This window comes from Perca fluviatilis, chromosome 21 (assembly GCF_010015445.1).
Source record: "Perca fluviatilis chromosome 21, GENO_Pfluv_1.0, whole genome shotgun sequence".
Taxonomy (NCBI): domain Eukaryota; kingdom Metazoa; phylum Chordata; class Actinopteri; order Perciformes; family Percidae; genus Perca; species Perca fluviatilis.
The window spans coordinates 18045272-18064438 of record NC_053132.1 but is presented as its reverse complement, the minus strand read 5'-3'; the positions used below and the strand labels follow the sequence as shown (position 1 = coordinate 18064438).

General features: G+C 39.8%; 1 protein-coding gene across 1 annotated transcript; it reads right to left on the bottom strand.

Annotated features, from left to right (window-relative positions):
- Positions 1–1347: 1347 nt before the first annotated feature.
- Positions 1348–19154, bottom strand: nlrc3 (NLR family, CARD domain containing 3). Its single transcript, XM_039789141.1, has 18 exons — positions 18400–19154; positions 16675–16842; positions 15634–15897; positions 13624–15370; positions 13448–13534; positions 13120–13203; positions 12777–12860; positions 12584–12667; positions 11629–11712; positions 11410–11493; positions 9929–10012; positions 5515–5598; positions 5005–5088; positions 4765–4848; positions 4470–4553; positions 2428–2511; positions 1738–1821; positions 1348–1628 (listed from the first exon to the last, which is right to left on the bottom strand). The coding sequence occupies exons 2-18, from the start codon at positions 16796–16798 to the stop codon at positions 1538–1540; spliced, it is 3321 nt and encodes a 1106-aa protein (XP_039645075.1). The 5' UTR covers positions 16799–16842; positions 18400–19154; the 3' UTR covers positions 1348–1537.
- Positions 19155–19167: the final 13 nt, after the last annotated feature.

The following is a 19167-nucleotide window of genomic DNA, read 5'->3' as shown; positions in this document are numbered from 1 at the left end:
ATGAAGCAAAGCACCGCTGTGCCTATGTGCTACCTCACAGAGCTGCTAGCATGGATGTAAAGGAACACAATTAACCATCAAAAGTTAATAAGATTCAATAATAAAACGTAAATATGGATATATGTATAAATCAGAGATTATGTTAAACAGTTATGTGTAAGGCCAAAAATTAGACCTTTGATCCATAAGACAAACTTCACTGAGCTGGGAGATCTAAACCATTCTGCTAATTAAAAAGTGGTTGAATATCAAAATATTTGCCAAGAGAAAAGGCACATTGTTAACAACCAATTACTTTTTAAATGTAAATTGTTTATTAAAAAATGGAGTACATAAATATAATTTTATAATCTATCCTGTGGATTATCTTTGTGCATTGAGTCGTACGAGTATTTCTGGTATACAGCTGGTGCTAGGCAGACATAATTAATCAAATAGCCGACGCTGAACTTATGAAGCCATTCCAGTCCTCATTAAAGTGCTGATATTATGCTCATTTTCAGGTTCAAAATTATATTTAGAGGTTATATCAGAACATGGTTTAATTTTCAAAAAACACCATATTTTTGTCGTACTGCACATTGCTGAAGCTCCTCTTTTCACCCTGTGTGTTGAGCTCTCTGTTTTAGCTACGGAGTGAGGCATCGCACTTCTATTCCATCTTTGTTGGGAGTCGCACATGCGCAGTAGCTAAATAAGGACTACTAGCCAGTCAGAAGCAGAGTAAGAGGGCGTGCCATGCTAGCAGCTAGGCAAGCATTATAACGTGTGTTACAAAGTGACACACGTTCGCCCCTTTAGTAAAGGCTGGACTACGATAGAGCTGTTTGGAGCAGTTTGTGAACAGAGTTTTCTGTTGGAGATGGTAGGTGCCTTTGGGGTGGACTTTGGGCTTTTTCACTTTGTAAACCTATAACATGCACAAAAAAGATATATAACACAATAAAGATAAGGGAAAAAGCCAAAAAATATAATATGAGCACTTTAAATAATGTGTTCATGAGTATTATGTCAGCAGCAGAATGACAGAGCCGTAGACTTTTTTGACAAATCTATGCCCTTGTAAAAATCAAAAGTGGAATATAACTGCTGTGTAATGTCCATTTTATTGCTATACACCAGATTCCTTCGTGCAAATAGAGAAAATGAACAGAATGTCATCTTTATTGGCAAATAAGAGAGATGAGACTCCACTCTGTAATTATAGATACTGAGTGTATTTTACATAAAAATATGGTGTCACTCTAAATATCTACACCCTTGTCAATTTCTTTTTTTCCTCCCTTCTGGCAACTGCTACCTCAATAATAATGTCATAATAAATATGTGAATATATATATATATATATATATATATATATATATATATATATATATATTACTATACAGTGAACAGCTACAGAGTGATATTCAGCACAAACATACTGTACAGCTTTAACTAAATTGCATACACCTTTTCCTTATAACACATACAGCCTATACTGTTATCTCTATGTTACATGTGCGACTTTTCTCAGTAGACGCTGCTCTTTCCTTGTTCAGATGTCCACCACACAGCCCGGAGCGTCGGCTCTTATAGCATCAGATATGACCTTTGCTCCTGATTCTCCAATACCATTTCCCTGCAAACTGCACACAACAAATGTCACTTTTTAATGCACAAACACACACATGCACATACAGAAAAGTGTACAGTATATATGTAATATAGGAGACAGGTGTAAAAAAGAAAACTCACTTGATGTATGTCAATTGGTGGTTTCCCTTCAAGGCCGTTGCAATAAATATGGCTCCATCCATACCCAGAGAGTTCTCCTGCAGACTGATGATGCACACAGAGACAAACAAGGTTTTTCTTTAATCAAATGTCCAGTGATTTAAGTATAAAGTTTTTATTTTTCAAATCCAAAGTGCTGGATTTGAAAGGATCAAACAGGAAGTCCAGCACATGTAAATCCTATAGGAGCTGTCTTGCAGCAAACTGGACCAACAGTTACTGTTAGTTAACAAACATGAATAATAAAGCTTGATCGTTGGTTGGGTAGATTAGTAAAACACAATGTTAGCTCACTGCTGTCAGCCTTGTAGTTGACGCTGCCTTATGATCAGTGATAAAGTCCTTTGGCCAGATGTACTTTATCTAAGAAGCTGAATCTTAATCAAGAGACAAGGCATTTGAATTAGGAGACTTCAAATTCACTGTATTAATTGAATTTCAGAAAATTCAGGTTTTTAAAACATGAGTGTGACAATCCTGCTCTGCATTTCTCTTCATATAAACTGTGTCTTCATTGTATAAACTACATAAAGAAGGTTAAATACTGTAGACTGTATGACACAGGCAATGGCAGTTCTTATGCTGTCTAAACTGGGCAAATACTGACATATAGGTTCACATGGATCACGACGAACTCCAGTCAGGACTTACTTCAAAGACTTGAGGCTTCTGTTGCTTTTCAGTGCGTTAGCCAGAGCCTTTGCTCCTTCCATCCCCACGGTGTTCCCACGTAGACTGAAACAGTGGAAGAAATGGGATATAATCAAGTACAGAACACAACAATTGTACATACATGGCAGTGTGTTAGCAGCATCAACATGAAAAAGAAAGGCAATAGGTTGTAAAGATTAGAGACAAAAGGCGTCAGTGACACAAGTGAATACTGATTAGGATTTTTATTAAAACAGATCTCGCTTCATGTCACTCCTTTTTAGCGTTGTTTCGACACTGTGTGCAATCTTAAAATCGGTTCTTCACCAAGAATGGGAAATTGACAGCTTCTCAATGTGAAGTTGCATAATGGAAATAATTGGACAAGTTCACAAAGAGCTAAATTCCAACCCCTTTTTTCTGGCTCAAGTTTTGTTCTACCAGCATCCAGTTCACAATGTGTCTTCATAGATGTTTTTTTTTTTTTTTGCCTTTAAAAAAAAAACTGAAACATGGTACTTTTTCATACTTTGTCCATATTTTAAGCCTGTTCTTCTATGTTGGGTTATTTAGTTTTTTCCCCAAATTGTTTGTGTAATTATACAGACTGAGATACATTTCAATTTCCATTAAGTTGAGCTTTTCAAAAAGACTGAAACAAAACCTCCGCGAGAAAAATAACGGGCCAAGGCTGACTCTCTATGATTACGGTTGGATTACAAGCATAGGACACTTTCTAGAAAATCAAACTGTTTATGAATAAAATAACCACACACAAATGTCTATTTTGGTTGATCCAGAAGATTAAATACCTGCTGACTCAATGTACTTTGTCACACTGATTCAAAAATCATATATAACCATACAACATTTGCCCACTGTCCACAGTGGTCTAATACACCCAGATATGATAAAGGGATAGTAACCATGGTGTACACAAAATCTCTGACAATTGACAAATTTACGTTGACTCAAAGTATCTATCATCATAATTGTCTAACCCTAGTTGGGACATATTTATATTGAGGGATAAAATCACATGTAATCATCAAATGTACACATGTAATTAGGTTATCTTCTCTTGCATTTGATCATGCTGAATCGTTAATCAATGTAACCCTTGACTGAGTGAATCTTGACCTGATTGCTAAGGCTTTTCCCACCTGAATGTCATCAGACGATTCTCACCTCTGGCTGGTTAGACCCTTTGTCTTGAGAACAAAGGCATGCTGCAGACTGATTGAAAGAAGGCACCCTGACCAGAGGGGGAGGACCAAGCCAAGGTATAAAGAGAGAGAGCACCTTTCCATCGCGTGTGCATTAAAAGTGTGACAATACTGTAAGATATTTTTGTTTTGTTTCTCATTGCCAGAGTGGGATAACAAAATTGCCATGACACAATCAAACACTGACTGAGAATGAACTGGTTCCAACCAGATCAATGCCAGGGCAGAAGTGTTGTAGAGCAACTGAGTGACTTTTTTTGTGCCTCGCATTTGTTCACCAAACAAATTTGGTGGATAGTTTCCGTGCGAATGTGACAGTGTTCGCAGAATAAGGAAGCCAATGGGATGTCTGCCTTAAGCAAACCCTTGTGGAGCTTTGCAAGACCACAAGGGTTTGCTTAAGGCAGACATCCCATTGGCTTCCTTATTCTGCGAACACTCACATTCGCCGAGGAAACTATCCACCAAATTTGTTCAATCGGGTGCTGGCATTGTCAAATTCACATCTATGACAGAGACGAATCACAAGCTATCACATCTATAATGCAGAGAAATGAGAGGGTAAATGTTTTACAGACAGAAACAGAAGGAAGCAAGAAGAAAGGAGCTTCAAAAGGAGTTGCTTGGTCCCATTCAAGCCAAATGATGGCATATTATACAGTACCTGAGATACAAAAACTGACAAAGTGGAAATCAGAAATACTAATGAGGAGCAAGATTGAGCTGAGCTGGCTTTAAATTGCTTGCTTGTTTTACACTATGTGGCTGAGAATGTAAAAAAGGAACAGTTTAAAAGAAAAGAGAGCTTGGACTCACTCTAATGTTTGCAGGGTTTGGTTGGTCATTAGAGCCTCTGCCATTGCAATGGCACCACTGGTGCTCGATGACACCCCCTGGAGACTAAAGAGAAAGCACGCAAAAAATAGTGAACACATGGGGAAATAATAGAAGACAACTTATTGTCCCACACGTAGAAAGATTTTGATCAATCACAACTTTTAGGTGAATGTATGTGTATTATGTGTATGTGTTTAAAAACTGACTTCTGTCATTCATTTACACTTAAAGACCAAAATTATGATCAATCATTATACACAATTATAATGCCAACCATAATGTACGCAGAGACACGTTGGTTTTCAGGGCTTCGGCAAGAAAAATGACGCCTTCATTCCCAATAGCATTCTCCTGTAGACTGCAGCAAAAGACGGACACACAAACACAGACACAGTGACAACTGTAAATATCAATAGAACCCTGTGAATGAAAATCCACATAAGTGTTTAGCGGCGGATAAGACCACGATCAGGAAATTAAATCCTGTCTCTAATGGTAGTACGTTTGGCCTTACTCCAAGAGCTGCATTGTGGCATTGGAGAGGAGTGCATGGGCCAGAGCTTTAGTGGCAGAGGACTTGATGAAATTCCACTGGAGACTGTAAAAAGAGAAAGGAAGGCACATTAGGGCCAACACTGAGGCATATAATGCATATGTTATTTATTATATGTCACATATGACAGTAAATCATGAATTATACCACCTTTAACAAGACAAAGGGAAATTCTAATCAATCTAAACAGTTATACATGCAATAAATAGCAATCCCCTAATGTTTTATATTCTGATTTCTTTTAAATGTTTCTGAAACAGTTTAAAATCTCATTAAATGTTACGAGTGCATAACTTGTTTGCATTGAAAAGTTTTGGGAATCTTGAAGGAATGTTATCCCGATGCTACAGCAGTGGCTTATTTATTCTATTCTATTTTTGTACCATTATTGTGGAGCGAGCAAAGCTGCCGATGCCTGAACTACTCGCAGGCTCAGGTGTGTGTCTATTTGTATTTAAAAGCATCACTTACTGCAGAGAGGTGAGGCCTCGATTAAACTTGATTGCACCTGCTATAGCTTGAACTCCTTCATCGTGCAACAGGTTGGCTGTGAGACTAGATGTGAACACACACAAAGAAACACAAATGTATACAGAGTAGTTAAAGTTTAAACAGTTAGGTTTGACAGTGATGTGTGAAAATACTTTGTAATTAGAGGGAATGCTGTTCTACTTTGAGCTATTAAAACCATTCAACTTTTCAAATGTTTCAACTTTCAGCTAATGATGGGACTTCTTCAACTTTTTTCTACTATTTATACTTTTTAAAATTTTAAGCTTTTTAACACTTTTTTTTAACATTGAAGTGAATGAGAGCATGCTTCAACTTCTTAAAATCTTCTTCCGCTCCCAAAAGTTTCAGCTCCTTCATACTTTCACCTACAGATGCCAAACAAACTTTAAAATGTTCACAAAATATTCAGCTATCCGGCTTTATCTTTTCAGTTTGATATCTTTTACAGTTTTTGTGAAAAAGCTGTTTAAGTTTAGTGATCTTTTCAGGATTTTTTTATCGATTAAACAGAGTGTGTATTGCGTGAGCTAGAGTGGATGATGTCATAGCTACAGCACAGAGCCTTAAAAAATCTTTGTCCCTTCTCTACGGTGGCCGGGAAGTGCAATGCAACATTACAAAGAATGAAACACTTTTACAAAGCTCAAGACAAATTTACATTTTGGAAAACAAATTTACATTTTAGAAAACAAATTAACATTTTGGAAAACAAAATAACATTTTAGAAAACAAATTTACATTTTGGAAAACAAAATAACATTTTTAGAAAACAAATTTACCTTTCGGAAAACAAAATTACATTTTAGAAAACAAATTTACATTTTAGAAAACAAATTTACATTTTAGAAAACAAATTTACATTTTGGAAAACAAAATAACATTTTAGAAAACAAATTTACATTTCGGAAAACAAAATTACATTTTAGAAAACAAATTTACATTTTAGAAAACAAATTTACATTTTAGAAAACAAATTTACATTTTGGAAAACAAAATAACATTTTAGAAAACAAATTTACATTTTAAAAAACAAATTAACAAGATTCAAAACACTTTGACAAGTCCCGAAACAAATTTACAAATGACAGATTCTTCACGGAAAGGGAATGTACCACATACCGGAAGTGATGAGGTGTTGCGGTGTTGCTGGTGACGCGAGTCAATTTGTGTTGTTGAGTATATGGCGTGAATGAAGTTTATGGTGACTTTACGTGTGGTCGGTGTTTGGAGTTTTTATATGACGCGGACCTGACAGAAACATTGGAAAAAAACGGGAATGTACGACAGCCGGCCGGATCGAAGCTACAGCAGGGGGCAGCTGAGTCCGTCTGCAGCTGCAGGACCTGGAGCTCACTGCCCATTCCTGGGAGCCAAAACGACACCACGCAGCTGGAGACCCAGGCCGTATTGCTGGGCCCGCTGGAGGGAAGGGAAGCCCGGGAGAATCAGATCCAGGACTGGCAGGCCGGACTGTCACAACCTGCTGAAGTTTAAATCACAGGTTTCCTAAAGGGAGTCTGGCGGGACTCGGACTGTGGATGACGAAACATGACTTTAAGTCTCGTTAAATGAATAACTACATGCAGAAATAAATGAATCATTAGTGGGGGAGTGAGCCTGGACATTTCAGTTTGTTTAAACTTCACTTTGAAGCAGAACCTCTTAGTTCAGAAGGGTGAAGTTTCCGTTTGTACTCATATCTGTGAACTGATTATAATAAATATTCTTTGTATTAACACCTTAATTAGTCTCTTTGTCTTTTTGTTTAAAAACTACAACATCGCATGACGATTTATAGTGATTTTATTTCCGTTAGACCTTTGCCTACATTGACGCTGATGCATTAAGGCGGCCCCCATAGACAGTATATAAAGGGAGTGCCTCCCCTGTTCCAAGATGGCGGCTCTATTGACGCATACGATCCATAACTGCCGTAGTCAAGGCACATGTATACATTTACACCTCATCACTTCCGTATGTGGTACATTCCCTTTCCGTGAAGAATCTGTCATTTGTAAATTTGTTTCAGGACTGGTAAAAGTGTTTTGCATCTTGTTAATTTGTTTTCTAAAATGTAAATTTGTTTTCTAAAATGTAAATTTGTTTTCCAAAATGTAAATTTGTTTTCTAAAATGTAAATTTGTTTTCCAAAATGTTAATTTGTTTTTTCTAAAATGTAAATTTGTTTTTCCAAAATGTTTTTTTTTGTTTTCCAAAATGTAAATTTGTTTTCTAAAATGTAAATTTTTTTTGTAAAATGTAAATTTGTTTTCATGAAATTTGTTTTCCAAAATGTAAATTTGTCTCAAGCTTTGTAAAAGTGTTTCATTCTTTGTAATGTTGCATTGCACTTCCCGGCCACGGTACTTCTCTATAAATTGTTCTCACGCCCACAATATCTACTTGTCATACACAATTTATACATCAAAACGTAGGTATTTTTGTCAGTTTTGTGATACGCCTTTTACTTTTGGCTGGTTGAGCTTCCAAATGACAACAGTTCAGCACTTTTGTCCATCCACCCTCCTGTATAACATTCTTCACATTTCCAAGCAAAATGCAAAACGAACCACTTTTTTAAATCGCTGATATGCCCACATTTTTAAGTTTATCCATATACATTTTATACCGATACGTTCACAAAGGCCTTGTAGTGCTCAGGATGACGTCATTTGACAGCTGACAGTTTCAGCAGGTGTACACGCTCGTTAATTAACTGATTACACTTCAAAGCATGTTTACAAACATATTCACTGGCCATTGGTTACCATGACAGCACTTTCACAGACACACCCAGATACTACAGGCAGTAATATGAACAGTAGTCTATAGCTTTTGTGTTCCACTTCTGTCTGTCTGCCGTCTCTGTTCTATTCTCTTGTTCTGGTCTGTCTGTCTGTCTGTCTGTCTGTCTGTCTGTCTGTCTTCTCTGTTATGTCCTCTTTCTCTGTCCTCTGTTCTGTCCTCTTTCTCTTTCCCTCTGTCTCTCTCCCTCTCTCTCTATCCCCCCATCTCGCTCTCTCTTTCCTTCTCTCTCTCGCTTTGTCTCTCCCTCTCTCCCTCTCCCTCATCCCCCCTCTCTCTCTCCCCCCTCTCTCTTTCCCTCTCTCTCTCTCCCTCTCCCTCTCCCCCTGTATCCCCCTCTCTCTCATTCTCTCTCCATCCCTCCCTGTCTCTCCCTCCCCCCTCTCTCTCTGTCTCTTTTTCTTTCCCCTCTCTCTCTGTCTCTCACTCTCCCTCTCTCTCTCTTTCCTTCTCTTTTTCTCTCCCTCTCTCCCTCTGTGTCTTGTCCCCCTCTCTCTCTCCCCCTCTCTCTCCCTGTCCCTCTCTTTCTCTCTCTCCTTCTCTCTCCATCCCTCTCTTTCTTCCTCTCTCTATCCCTCTCTCTCTTTCTCTCTCTCTCGTCCCCCCCTCTCTCTTTCCCTCTCTCTCTCCCTGTCCCTCTCTTTCTCTCTTTCTCTCTCCTTCTCTCTCTATCCCTCCTTCTCCCTCCCTGTCTCTCCCTCCCCCTCTCTCTTTCTCCCCCCCCTCTCTCTCTCTATCTCTTTCTCTTTGTCTCTCTGTTTGTTCTATGCAATGGATATAGCTGATAATAAGTCTTTTTGGTCAATGTATTGAAACTTCCACTTTTGACAGTATTACAGTTTAACTTCCAGCTTTTCTACAAATGTATTTCAGCTCTTAACTTATGTGCAGTTCAGCTTCCAACTTCCAAGTTTTTCAGCAGTGTAGTGCAATGCACAAAGCTATTTGTTCCATATTTCTGCATTTTCATCAATGTTTCTCACAGCATTTGTAAGTCTTCCATACTTATTCATAATTCCAGTTAGAAAATAAATTAGTTTATACATTAGTGGTGTTATTCAACTTATCAATGAAATTCATACTTATTAAACCAATTTCCACTTTTTCAACTATTCTCACTACTTCAACTTCTTCTTACGGATTTAAGCTATTCACCCAGTTTAGCTTTAGCAATTCAGCTATTCAGCATTCCCACGCATTTTCTGCAGGAAATGCATTTTCTAGTTCAAAGTCTGTCAGTGCTTCCGCAACATGTCTGCTTTCAAGCAGATCAAAAAGGTGACTTTGAAGTTTGAAAAATCCACTTAATTTTACTGTGTAAAGGCAAATAGAATTTAAAAAAACAACTTGGGTCAATTAATGCCTTGATGTTCAGTTGTGAATATCGCCATACTTATTCAAATAACCACTGTGTTTATACAGTAATCTCATGGGATTTTTCAATTTGCCATCATACAATAGCCCTAAGTGACATACCACAGTAGGGGGAGTGACATTTTCTGAACAGTCGGATATTTCTATGCCTATGTGGGGCATTACACACATGGCAATTAATGAGGTGACTCACTCAAGGTCCTGCAGAGAGTTGTTCTCATGGAGGGCATGAGCCATGTTCTTTGCTCCCTCCACCCCTATGGAGTTCTCCCTTAAACTTACAGATGAAAAGATAGATAAAAGGGAAAAAAAGGATAAGAAATGACAGTTTTCCCAACAATCTCATATGCTTACTCACTTTTATTTGAGCTAGATGAAAAAATTGATACCACTCTAACATCGCTGCAGTAAATATGAAGCTACACCTAGCAGCTGCTTAGCTTAGCATTGCATAAAGACAGGAAACAGGGGGAAACAGCGAACCTGGCTATGCCCAACGATAACAAAATTCCCCTACCTGCACCTCTTAAGCGCTAAAGCTAAGCTAGCATGATGCTGTTCCAGAGGTATGAAAACCTGAAAATCTGATGTCTCTAATAACACAAATAACTTTAACATAAGGATGGTAATTAAATTTTTTTTAAATATTTTTTTTCTCATTATTTTTAGCTGTATTTAATGAACACCATTTCCCATAAGCCCTGGACCATGGCAGGTTAAACGTCACAAGCTCAACAAAAGAGGGGATAAGCTGGTGGAACAAAGGCTAGCCAGGACGTGACATCAAACCTCTATTTACCGGACAGATATGAGAGTGGTATCAATCCTCAAAACGAATAATGTAGTTCCCAAATTGTCACACTACTACTTAAAAAGGAGTTGGCTGTGCACATCAGGGCTGTAGTCAAGTCCAGTCTTTGTCGAGTCCAAGACAAGTCCAAGACCAGGACTAGCCGAGACTGACTTCCAAAAAAGTTGGAGTCCAAGTCAAGACCGAGTCCAAATGAGAGACAGTTAATACCGAGACAGAAAAAAAAAATCCTCTTCAAGGCCACTCACTTACCTGGTCATAATTTATGCGATGTGAGAGACCGTATATCTTCTACTTTAAGATGATCATTTTGCTTTATTATTTGTAATAATCAAAAAGCAAGTGCAGAGTAACACACTATAGGATCAAATTAGGCCATATTATTTACTTAAAATATAAAATGGAAATGTTCCCATTCTTGACCTTATAACTTGTCCTGAAGAATTCATAGTACAAAGTGCTCACTGACATTGTGTCTGTGGCCAAAATGAAATTGATTGATACTTGATGATTGAGGTATATGATGCAGCCAGTTACCAGTATACCAGGTGACCAATCTCAATGCCTGTTCTAGATTGATTTTGAATTAAAATAATACCTGTTTTCTGAACAAGCGCGCTTCATCAATGGTTTTGTTTTGAAGGAGGAAGTTACTTTAGAACAAAAGCAAATAGTGCTGGACTCAGTCAAGACCAACTAGAGTATTTGGAAACTTGAGTCCGGACTCAGCCTACTACAGCCCTGGTGAACATAGATCAGTCTAATAAGGTCTAATAAGGTTGACTCAGGTCAAGAAAACATGAGATGGTACTTTTTTTTTTATAAAAGGATCAGAGTTGTCTTAGCCAAAGTTTAATTCTTACTTCAAGGAGACGAGGCCACGGTTCAGCCTGAGTGCTTTGGTTAAGGCAGTCATCCCCCTGTTGCTGATTGAGTTACTCTGAAGTCTGCCAAAAGAAAGGTTAAACACAAATGTAATGTAAATTACTCGCAAGACAAACACTGTTGCAAACTAAGTGAACCAAGGTGTAACAACCCACAATGTTAAAATGCATTAGCAGTAGACTTTTGAAGATACTGACTGAAGAGAGAGGAGAGTGTGGTTGACTGTCAAAGCCTCTGCCAGAGCGATTGCCCCTTTGTCCCCAAGCTGGTTGCTACAAAGACTGTAGGCAAAAACAAAAATAGACTGGACATATTAAAAACACGTCAAATCATGAATCATGACGATTAGTATGTGACCCAATTACAGTCTCTGTAACACAAGGGTATTATTTATGCTATCTTAACATGAAAACCAATTAAGCAGCAAGTTAGTCAAATACACAAACATAAATCTACAAAAAAAAAGTGTAAAGAACACAGAAAAAAAGAATAGCTTGTAGTCTTTAATCCACTGGGATAAATGTAAAAAACACAACGCTGTATCATATTTACAAGATGGGTATGGTGAATGAATATATCAGTGTAAGATTACATCAGCTTTTAAGTCCAGTTCGTCTTTCAGCGCCTCTCCATTCCTTTGTTCCATTTTCCACTATCTTTCTTCCATTCTTCAGTCCCCCCCCCCCCCCCCCCCCCCCCCCCCCCCCCCCCCCCCCCCCCCCCCCCCCCCCCCCCCCCCCCCCCCCCCCCCCACCCCCCCCCCCCCCCCCCCCCCCCCCCCCTTTTTTTTTTTTTTTTTTTTTTTCCCCTTTTCTTTCTAACCATCACAACTGAATGCCTAACCTTAACCCTTACCCTAACCATAACCTAATTCTAACCCTAATCCTAAAACCAAGTCTTAACTCTCAAACAGCCCTTTCTTACCTTGTGGGGTCCACAAGTCTGTGCAGACCCCACAAGTATATTGTATTCCCGGGTTTTGGGACCCCATGAATATAGTAAAACAAGCCCACACACACACACACACACACACACACCACACACACACACACACACACACACACACACACACACACACACACACACACACACACACACACACACACACACACACACACACACACACACACAAAACAAGTGAAGGGCACTCACTTCAGAGACACCAGTTTGCGGTTGCAGTGCAGTACTTCTGCAAGGGCCTGAGCACCTTCCTCCTCAATTGCGTTGTTCTGGAAGCTGAAGAGTGGTGGAAATTGAGCAGTTACACCAACACCAACGTGTTCCACTTTCACTTTGTAGGATAATTTTGTGTATGAACTAAAATCTATAGCAATTATATACTCACTTGATTGATACCAGGACTTGGTTCATTTTCAGAGCCTCTGCCAGGAACTTTGCACCTTTAGAGCCAATGTTGTTGTTCCGGAGACTAAATAAGAAATAGTTGGTTAGATGATATACAGAAACATAATAGAAACATCAGATAGTAATGCATATGCCTGTGAAATATGAGGACAAAGACAATGTGGGGATTTGGAGATAAGCACAAAATTGTGACTTTTACTTTTTTTAAGCTGCAGTACATGAAACAGAATTGTTATCTAATGGAATGCTCAATGTGCATTAGAAGCACACCAGTTTCCTCTTCAAAAGGTTATGGCCAGTCAAAAGCAACACACAAATCTCACTTGAGAGACGTTAGCGTCCGGTTCACCAAAAGGGCTCGACTCAGGGCTTTGGATCCTTTGTTGCTGATGGCATTCTCTGCCAAACTGAGTGGGTGAATAAAAGTAGTCACAATTACATGGTACAAAATATTACTGATAATCACAATCATCATCATCACTGCACCAATCCTCTTCTCTCTCTTACACCCTTGAAATCAACAAGACTGACACTAGTAATTAAAAAGTGTGTGAGCAATCAGGTAAGTTCAAGCTACAACGGTTCAGAACTATAAGATCACTTCAAAATGTTCTTCATATGATGCTTGCTGAAAAGTAAATGGGATCCCACCTTATCTTCTGGATATGGCAGTCTTTGGCACTCAGGAGGCTTCCCAGCAACTCCATGACATCATCTTTGAAGTGATTATTCTCTAACCTGTGTAGATAAATTATAAGTCAAATTTCACCCTTCAGTCTTTCTCCTGAGTGTTAGTTTATTGGGAGATTGTGTTTTGGTGAGCTAACCTGAGATAGCTGCAGTACAGCAGCTGTGGGAGCAGACATTTCACTGTTGTGTAGTTCAGAGAGCCCGTTAGGTTGGTCTGTTCACTGCACTCTGGAGACACATGAAGGAGGTAGCCCAGCACAACACAGTGAGCCCGTGTTAATTTCCCTGCTAGGCTACCAAGCTGTAAATCTTCCTCAACACTCCGCAATAGCTCTGTGTGTTGCAGCTCCTGTAAACAATAAGCCAGGTTAACTGCACGCAGGGACACCACTGCACCTCCGCTGACCAAGAGGCCTTGTAAAAACCCTGCTGCCCAAGCCTTTTGATTGCCATCATCTTTTCCGAGGGCCAGAAGCCCAGCGAGCGGTTTCTGTGCCATTGGGCACAGCAGGCCTGTCAGGAAGCGCACAAACACGTCCAAGTGACCGTCTTCAGCTTGTTGTGAGTGCTGAAAGGCGCTTCTAAAGTGGTTCTGGAAACCGATCTTGGGCCAAGACATGGTGCTCTCTGAGAATAAGTCAAAGATGGCCCGCTTGGAGGAGATATGGTAAAAAGTAGCTGCAAGAAACTCTAGCAGAGACAAATGAGTGAACCGGTATGTTGTGTATATGGCAGACTCCTCCCGAACAAGAACTCCAGCACCAAGACTGCACTGAGTTAACAGTAGATCTATCCCATAGGCCCTGAGGTCTTGCTCGCTGAAGGTGTACTTGTGTTTAAGGAGCCCATAAAACGCCAGTCGTCCAAGGTTCCCCAGCAGTTTACGATTGCTCCCATGGAGCTGTTCCATTTTCACAGGCTCCCTGCCTCTTGGTTCACCTACTTCTGCCTTCATGGAACAAAAGTGAGCGTATAGCTCAGTACAAGTCCTTGGAAGGCTGTCTTCTGTTTCACTCTGCATGACGTACATCAGAGTATCAGCTACTATCCAGCAAATGCATGGTATGTAGCACATCACCATTAAGATCTTATGGGACTCCAAGTGCGCCCATATTTTACTGGCAAAATCCCTCTCAGAGAAGTGGTGGTTTAGGAAGAGCTGGATGTCCTTCGGGCTGAATCCTGGGATCTCAGTCATCCTGTCAACCAATCCTCCAGGGATGAGTGAGGCCACTCCTGGCCTGGAGGTCACCCACACTGATACGTCAGGGAGCAGATTGCCCCGGATGATGTTAGTAACTAGGTCATCAATTGCCACTTCTTTCTTTGGGTCGCTGCAAGGAGCTGCATCAGAGAAATTTAAAGTGCAGCGGAATTCGTCCAAACCATCAAGTATGAGCAGTGTGCGGCAGGAGCTGCTCAGGACCAGACTGGGGTCTATTAAATGAGGAAAAGCCATTTTCACCAGCCTCTCAGCTGAGACTTTCTCCAGTGAGTTCAGCTCGCAAAAAGTGAAAGGCAGGACGAAGCTCACATCTGTGCAGATGGCCCCTTGGCTCCACTGTCTGATGAAGTGTCGGACCCAGGTTGTCTTGCCAATACCAGCCACCCCAAGTGTGAGGGAGACCCTGGGAGGTAAACTGACCCGGGTCAGGGGCTCCAAGAGTTTGGTCAGCCCCAGCTGTCTGAGATGATTTCTTTTCCTTCCTCGAGTCGCCCCCACCTGCATTAAGTCATGTTCCTTTTGCTGGATGTCGGAAAGTCCATCGACCAGAAGTAACGTTCTTGAGAAGATGTTTAGTTTGGGGCAGCTGACTGAATCTCTGTCTCTGTACTGCTCATATCGCCGTAACAGCACCTCTTTGTGCTCCTTCCCCATGGAATCTGCAGAAAAGCACAAGGATTCAATGTATCTAGCGTTTTGAATCGCAAGAGTGGTGCAAAGTGCTTTCCAAATAGTTACATTTGCACACACATTCATACACTGAACATCTCATCAGGAGCAGTTTGGGGCTCAATGTCCTGGTCAATCACACGCTGTTAAGGAGATTCAGAAATCAAACAACCACTCCGGCTATTACCGGATGATCTTCACCCTTTAAAAGAAAGACCAACACAGAGAGCAAATCCCATTTCAAGCTCCTTACCGTGGTTGATGATGAGCTGGGCCACCGGAGAATCTGAGCTCTCAATGAAGCCCTGGAGAGCATCAGAACCTTGAGTGTCCTTGTCAGTGACAATAGTTGTGAGCATGTTAACCTGGTCCTGCAGACGGCCCGCTTCTTTGATCTTGGTCTCATCAGCTGAACTCAGCACATCCACATTTCTCAGGTGGGTTAACATCCCCTCCAGGAAGGAGGCCGTAATGAAGCGTTGCAGCTGGTCTTGATGCTTTTGGATCCAGCCAAGGTCTAAACCAAAACAGAACGCAAATACAACTCTTAAAAAATGATTACTGAGATTATCATATCATATTTTGTCTTTTTTAACATGTTCTTTTCTAGTTCTTCTTTTAGTTGCACAATACCTGTAATTCTAAATAATCTGTTCTTTCTCTTTTCCTTCCCTTTTCTTTCCTATGAATTTCATATGTAAGGTCAGCGCCATCTTGTTTGTTTGCACATGCATACATGCTCTCATTCACATATCCTCATACACATTCTTACATTATGCATGTCAACGTATGTACGGGCATGCATATGTATGTATATGCTTGAGAATATGCATGTATGTTCCAGTGCTTAGTACCGGGATGTATGTGCAAGTCAAGTCTTTGATTTTGGCCCAGCGGCTTCTCATAGTGACCACGAGCAGCCCTTATCTTGTCATGTTGCTTTTTCATATATCAATGTCAATAATTTGCCTAATCTTCACGGGTCTTTAGACCACGTTGGAAACGCAGATAATAATGGGCTTCCTTAAAAGTTGTTCCAAGAACTAAAACGTTCCTGAAACTTTGGGTCGAAGAAAGCAGCTATGATTTTCTTTTTTTACTTACAGCACAGACACACATAGTAAGGTAAAGAGGTATCTGATCGGACCAGAAATTAGAAATAAATAAGTAAATAGATAAAATAAAGAATGGGGGGGGGGGGATGTCAGGTGTGATTGCTCTCCTCTTTTAAAACATTTTTAACAAGACAGGGGTCAGAAAGTGGCTATGATGAACCTGTTAAGAAAATACTTACCTTCTGTTCCTGCTTGTGAAGAGACAGAGCAGGATGTAGACTGTAGATCCACATAGCAGTCGTCCTGCCACGTGATGCGTTTGCTTCGGTCCATGATAGAATCATAATGTGCCTTCCTCTCCATGAGAAAGTTGGATAATTTCGGCCTTCAGACGTTCCTGTTTGGGTCTACACAATGAAAAACAGTTACTTATGTGCAACTACCATAAACTGGGCATGATGTGCTGTGATGAAGGAAGATGAAGAAATGAGAGGCCTCATTATCTTCCAAAGATTTCTTAGTCTAATTAATGCTCCAAATGTGAATATATAGTGTATTAAGTCATGTAATACTGATTCAGTATGCCTGTAGCAACAAAACTTGACTATGAAATAGTAGTGTACAGACCAATTTGTTCTAAAGCTTCTATTTTGCTCAAAATTCTATTTTGAATTTCAGTGAGACACATTTGATAAACAGATGGCTTTTTTTTTAAGCTTTCTGCATACGCACTGAGGATCTATATTCATTTAGAAGATGCAATAGTCTTAACCAAAGTGCTTAGCATTGTGGTTATGGCCATCAAGACAATTGTCATCCCTTTGAAAGCCTTGTTTCTCATTAGCTAAATGTAATGCAGCCATTTCAGAAATGTAACATCAGGTCAGAGAAACATATTATAATATTATATTATATACAAATAATATTTGTAGCACAACAGATGTTAAGAAGAATTTATAAATCTTCCTGAATAAAGCATTATTGATGCCAGTAACATGAATTATGCTGGTAATTACATGATGTCACCAAACTCCATGAACCAATAAGACAAATAAAGGTGTCACACTTTAACAGGTGTAATAGGAGAGCTAAGACGTCAATAAAGCACAATCTGTCCACACACCCACCCCCCCACACACAAACACACACTTCTGAGAAGAGGTCTAATCAGGTCAAGTAAGTGTGGGGGCAACTATGATTATTGATTGCATGCCTTGGTTAATACGACATCTGAAAACAGATTGTGCACTTCTTTTCTTTAAGCTTTGAAGAGAAAAACAAACAAATCCAACTTTTTATTTATTTTTTCGTCTTTTGCAAAGCCTACATTGTATTGCATCTTTTTAGGCCTATATTAAATGTGTTACATAAATAAGGTTTGTTATTAGGATGGACACAACAATTAGTATAATTTCATATCACAAACTGCAGTGAAAGTTCTGCAAACATACTTTTAAATTATGTTTAAGGTTTCACTGAGACAGAACGAGAAAAGGCAAATGCCTTCCTGTGTGGTTTGTTGCTGATCACGACTGCTCACAAAGGAAACTGATTCAAAAACCCAGATGTACTCAAGATGGTGTTCCAGCTTCCGCTGTCGAGTATAGTCTTAATAGGCAAAACCACTTAATAACATACTGCTGTTATTGTAGAAATATGTTGGGGACAGTGTTGCGGCCGTGTTTAAATTGGCGAGCGCCCAGTAGCTAACACAACTCTGTAAAATTACAATATATAATTATCATCAGTAACAAGCAAAGACATTAGAAGCAGTATCATTTGCATGATGCAAGTACACTGTACAAGAAAAAAAGCCAGACTGATCAGTTTGTAAATTAACGTGTTAATTATGAGGTGCCAGTATGGCACAGTATGGTAAAGTCAGGAGTCAGTTTAACAAACCTTCTGTAGCTATGACGGGTAAAAATATAAAGTTAAGTATACAAAAAGCTCAAATATCTCACCTTGGACTTGTTGAAGCGGTCTGTAGGCATCAAGGGATGTAAAACACTGCCCACACAGATGTTTTATGCAGTAAAGCCATAATTCCCACGAAAGCAGGTGGAATCAAAGTTTGAATGTGAGGGATCTCGAAGGAGTAAAACCTAGTTGAGGACTAGCGAGCAAATTAAACGAGTCACAAATGCACAGCAGTTGAAGTCATCGCTGTTGCTGGGGATACCGTTTCCTGCTGCAGCTCCTTCCTGTCTGTCTGTCTGTCTATCGAATCTGCCTTCCTGTGTTGTGGTTAACAGGTTGAACAGTGAAAAGAAAGAAAAAGGAATCTGCCTTGTAGGCCTACGAGTGCATGCAAGGCCTGAGAGTTTCAGCATGCTTTAGTTACTCAACTGTGCAGTTAGTGCTGAACCACGAAAGAGAGATGAGATAAAATACATGATTACTGGTGTAAGTTACGGTTCGCCAGAGCAAAGCACAAAAAGCTTCAAGTTCCAAATGAATCAGTAAGTGCTGCTGCAGACCGGTGCTAAAAAAATGTTTCTGGTTAGAAAATTATAAGAGGAAAGATCTCTACATGACGTTGACAGAAAGTACACATCTCAAACATAATATGTAGGTAGTGCTTAGCACAAAGTCAATCACAGTAGTGCTGAGTGAATGGACCTCTTCTAATCAAACATAACCACATTCACACAAATACAAAAGTAGACTGGAGGTTCATCTGAGAGCAGTAGGAGCTGATTGGCTGGAGATTATTATAATTAGATATTTGA

Bases quoted from the DNA above. Each gene is read 5' to 3' on its own strand.
- nlrc3 (XM_039789141.1), bottom strand. From the start codon at position 16,798: ATGGAGAGGAAGGCACATTATGATTCTATCATGGACCGAAGCAAACGC. The intron at 5,089-5,514 runs GTAAGTGATGCT...CTCTTTTTACAG, and splicing joins CGAGGCCTCACCTCTCTGCA to TCTCCAGTGGAATTTCATCA. The intron at 1,822-2,427 runs GTAAGTCCTGAC...GTGCATCATCAG, and splicing joins AGAAGCCTCAAGTCTTTGAA to TCTGCAGGAGAACTCTCTGG.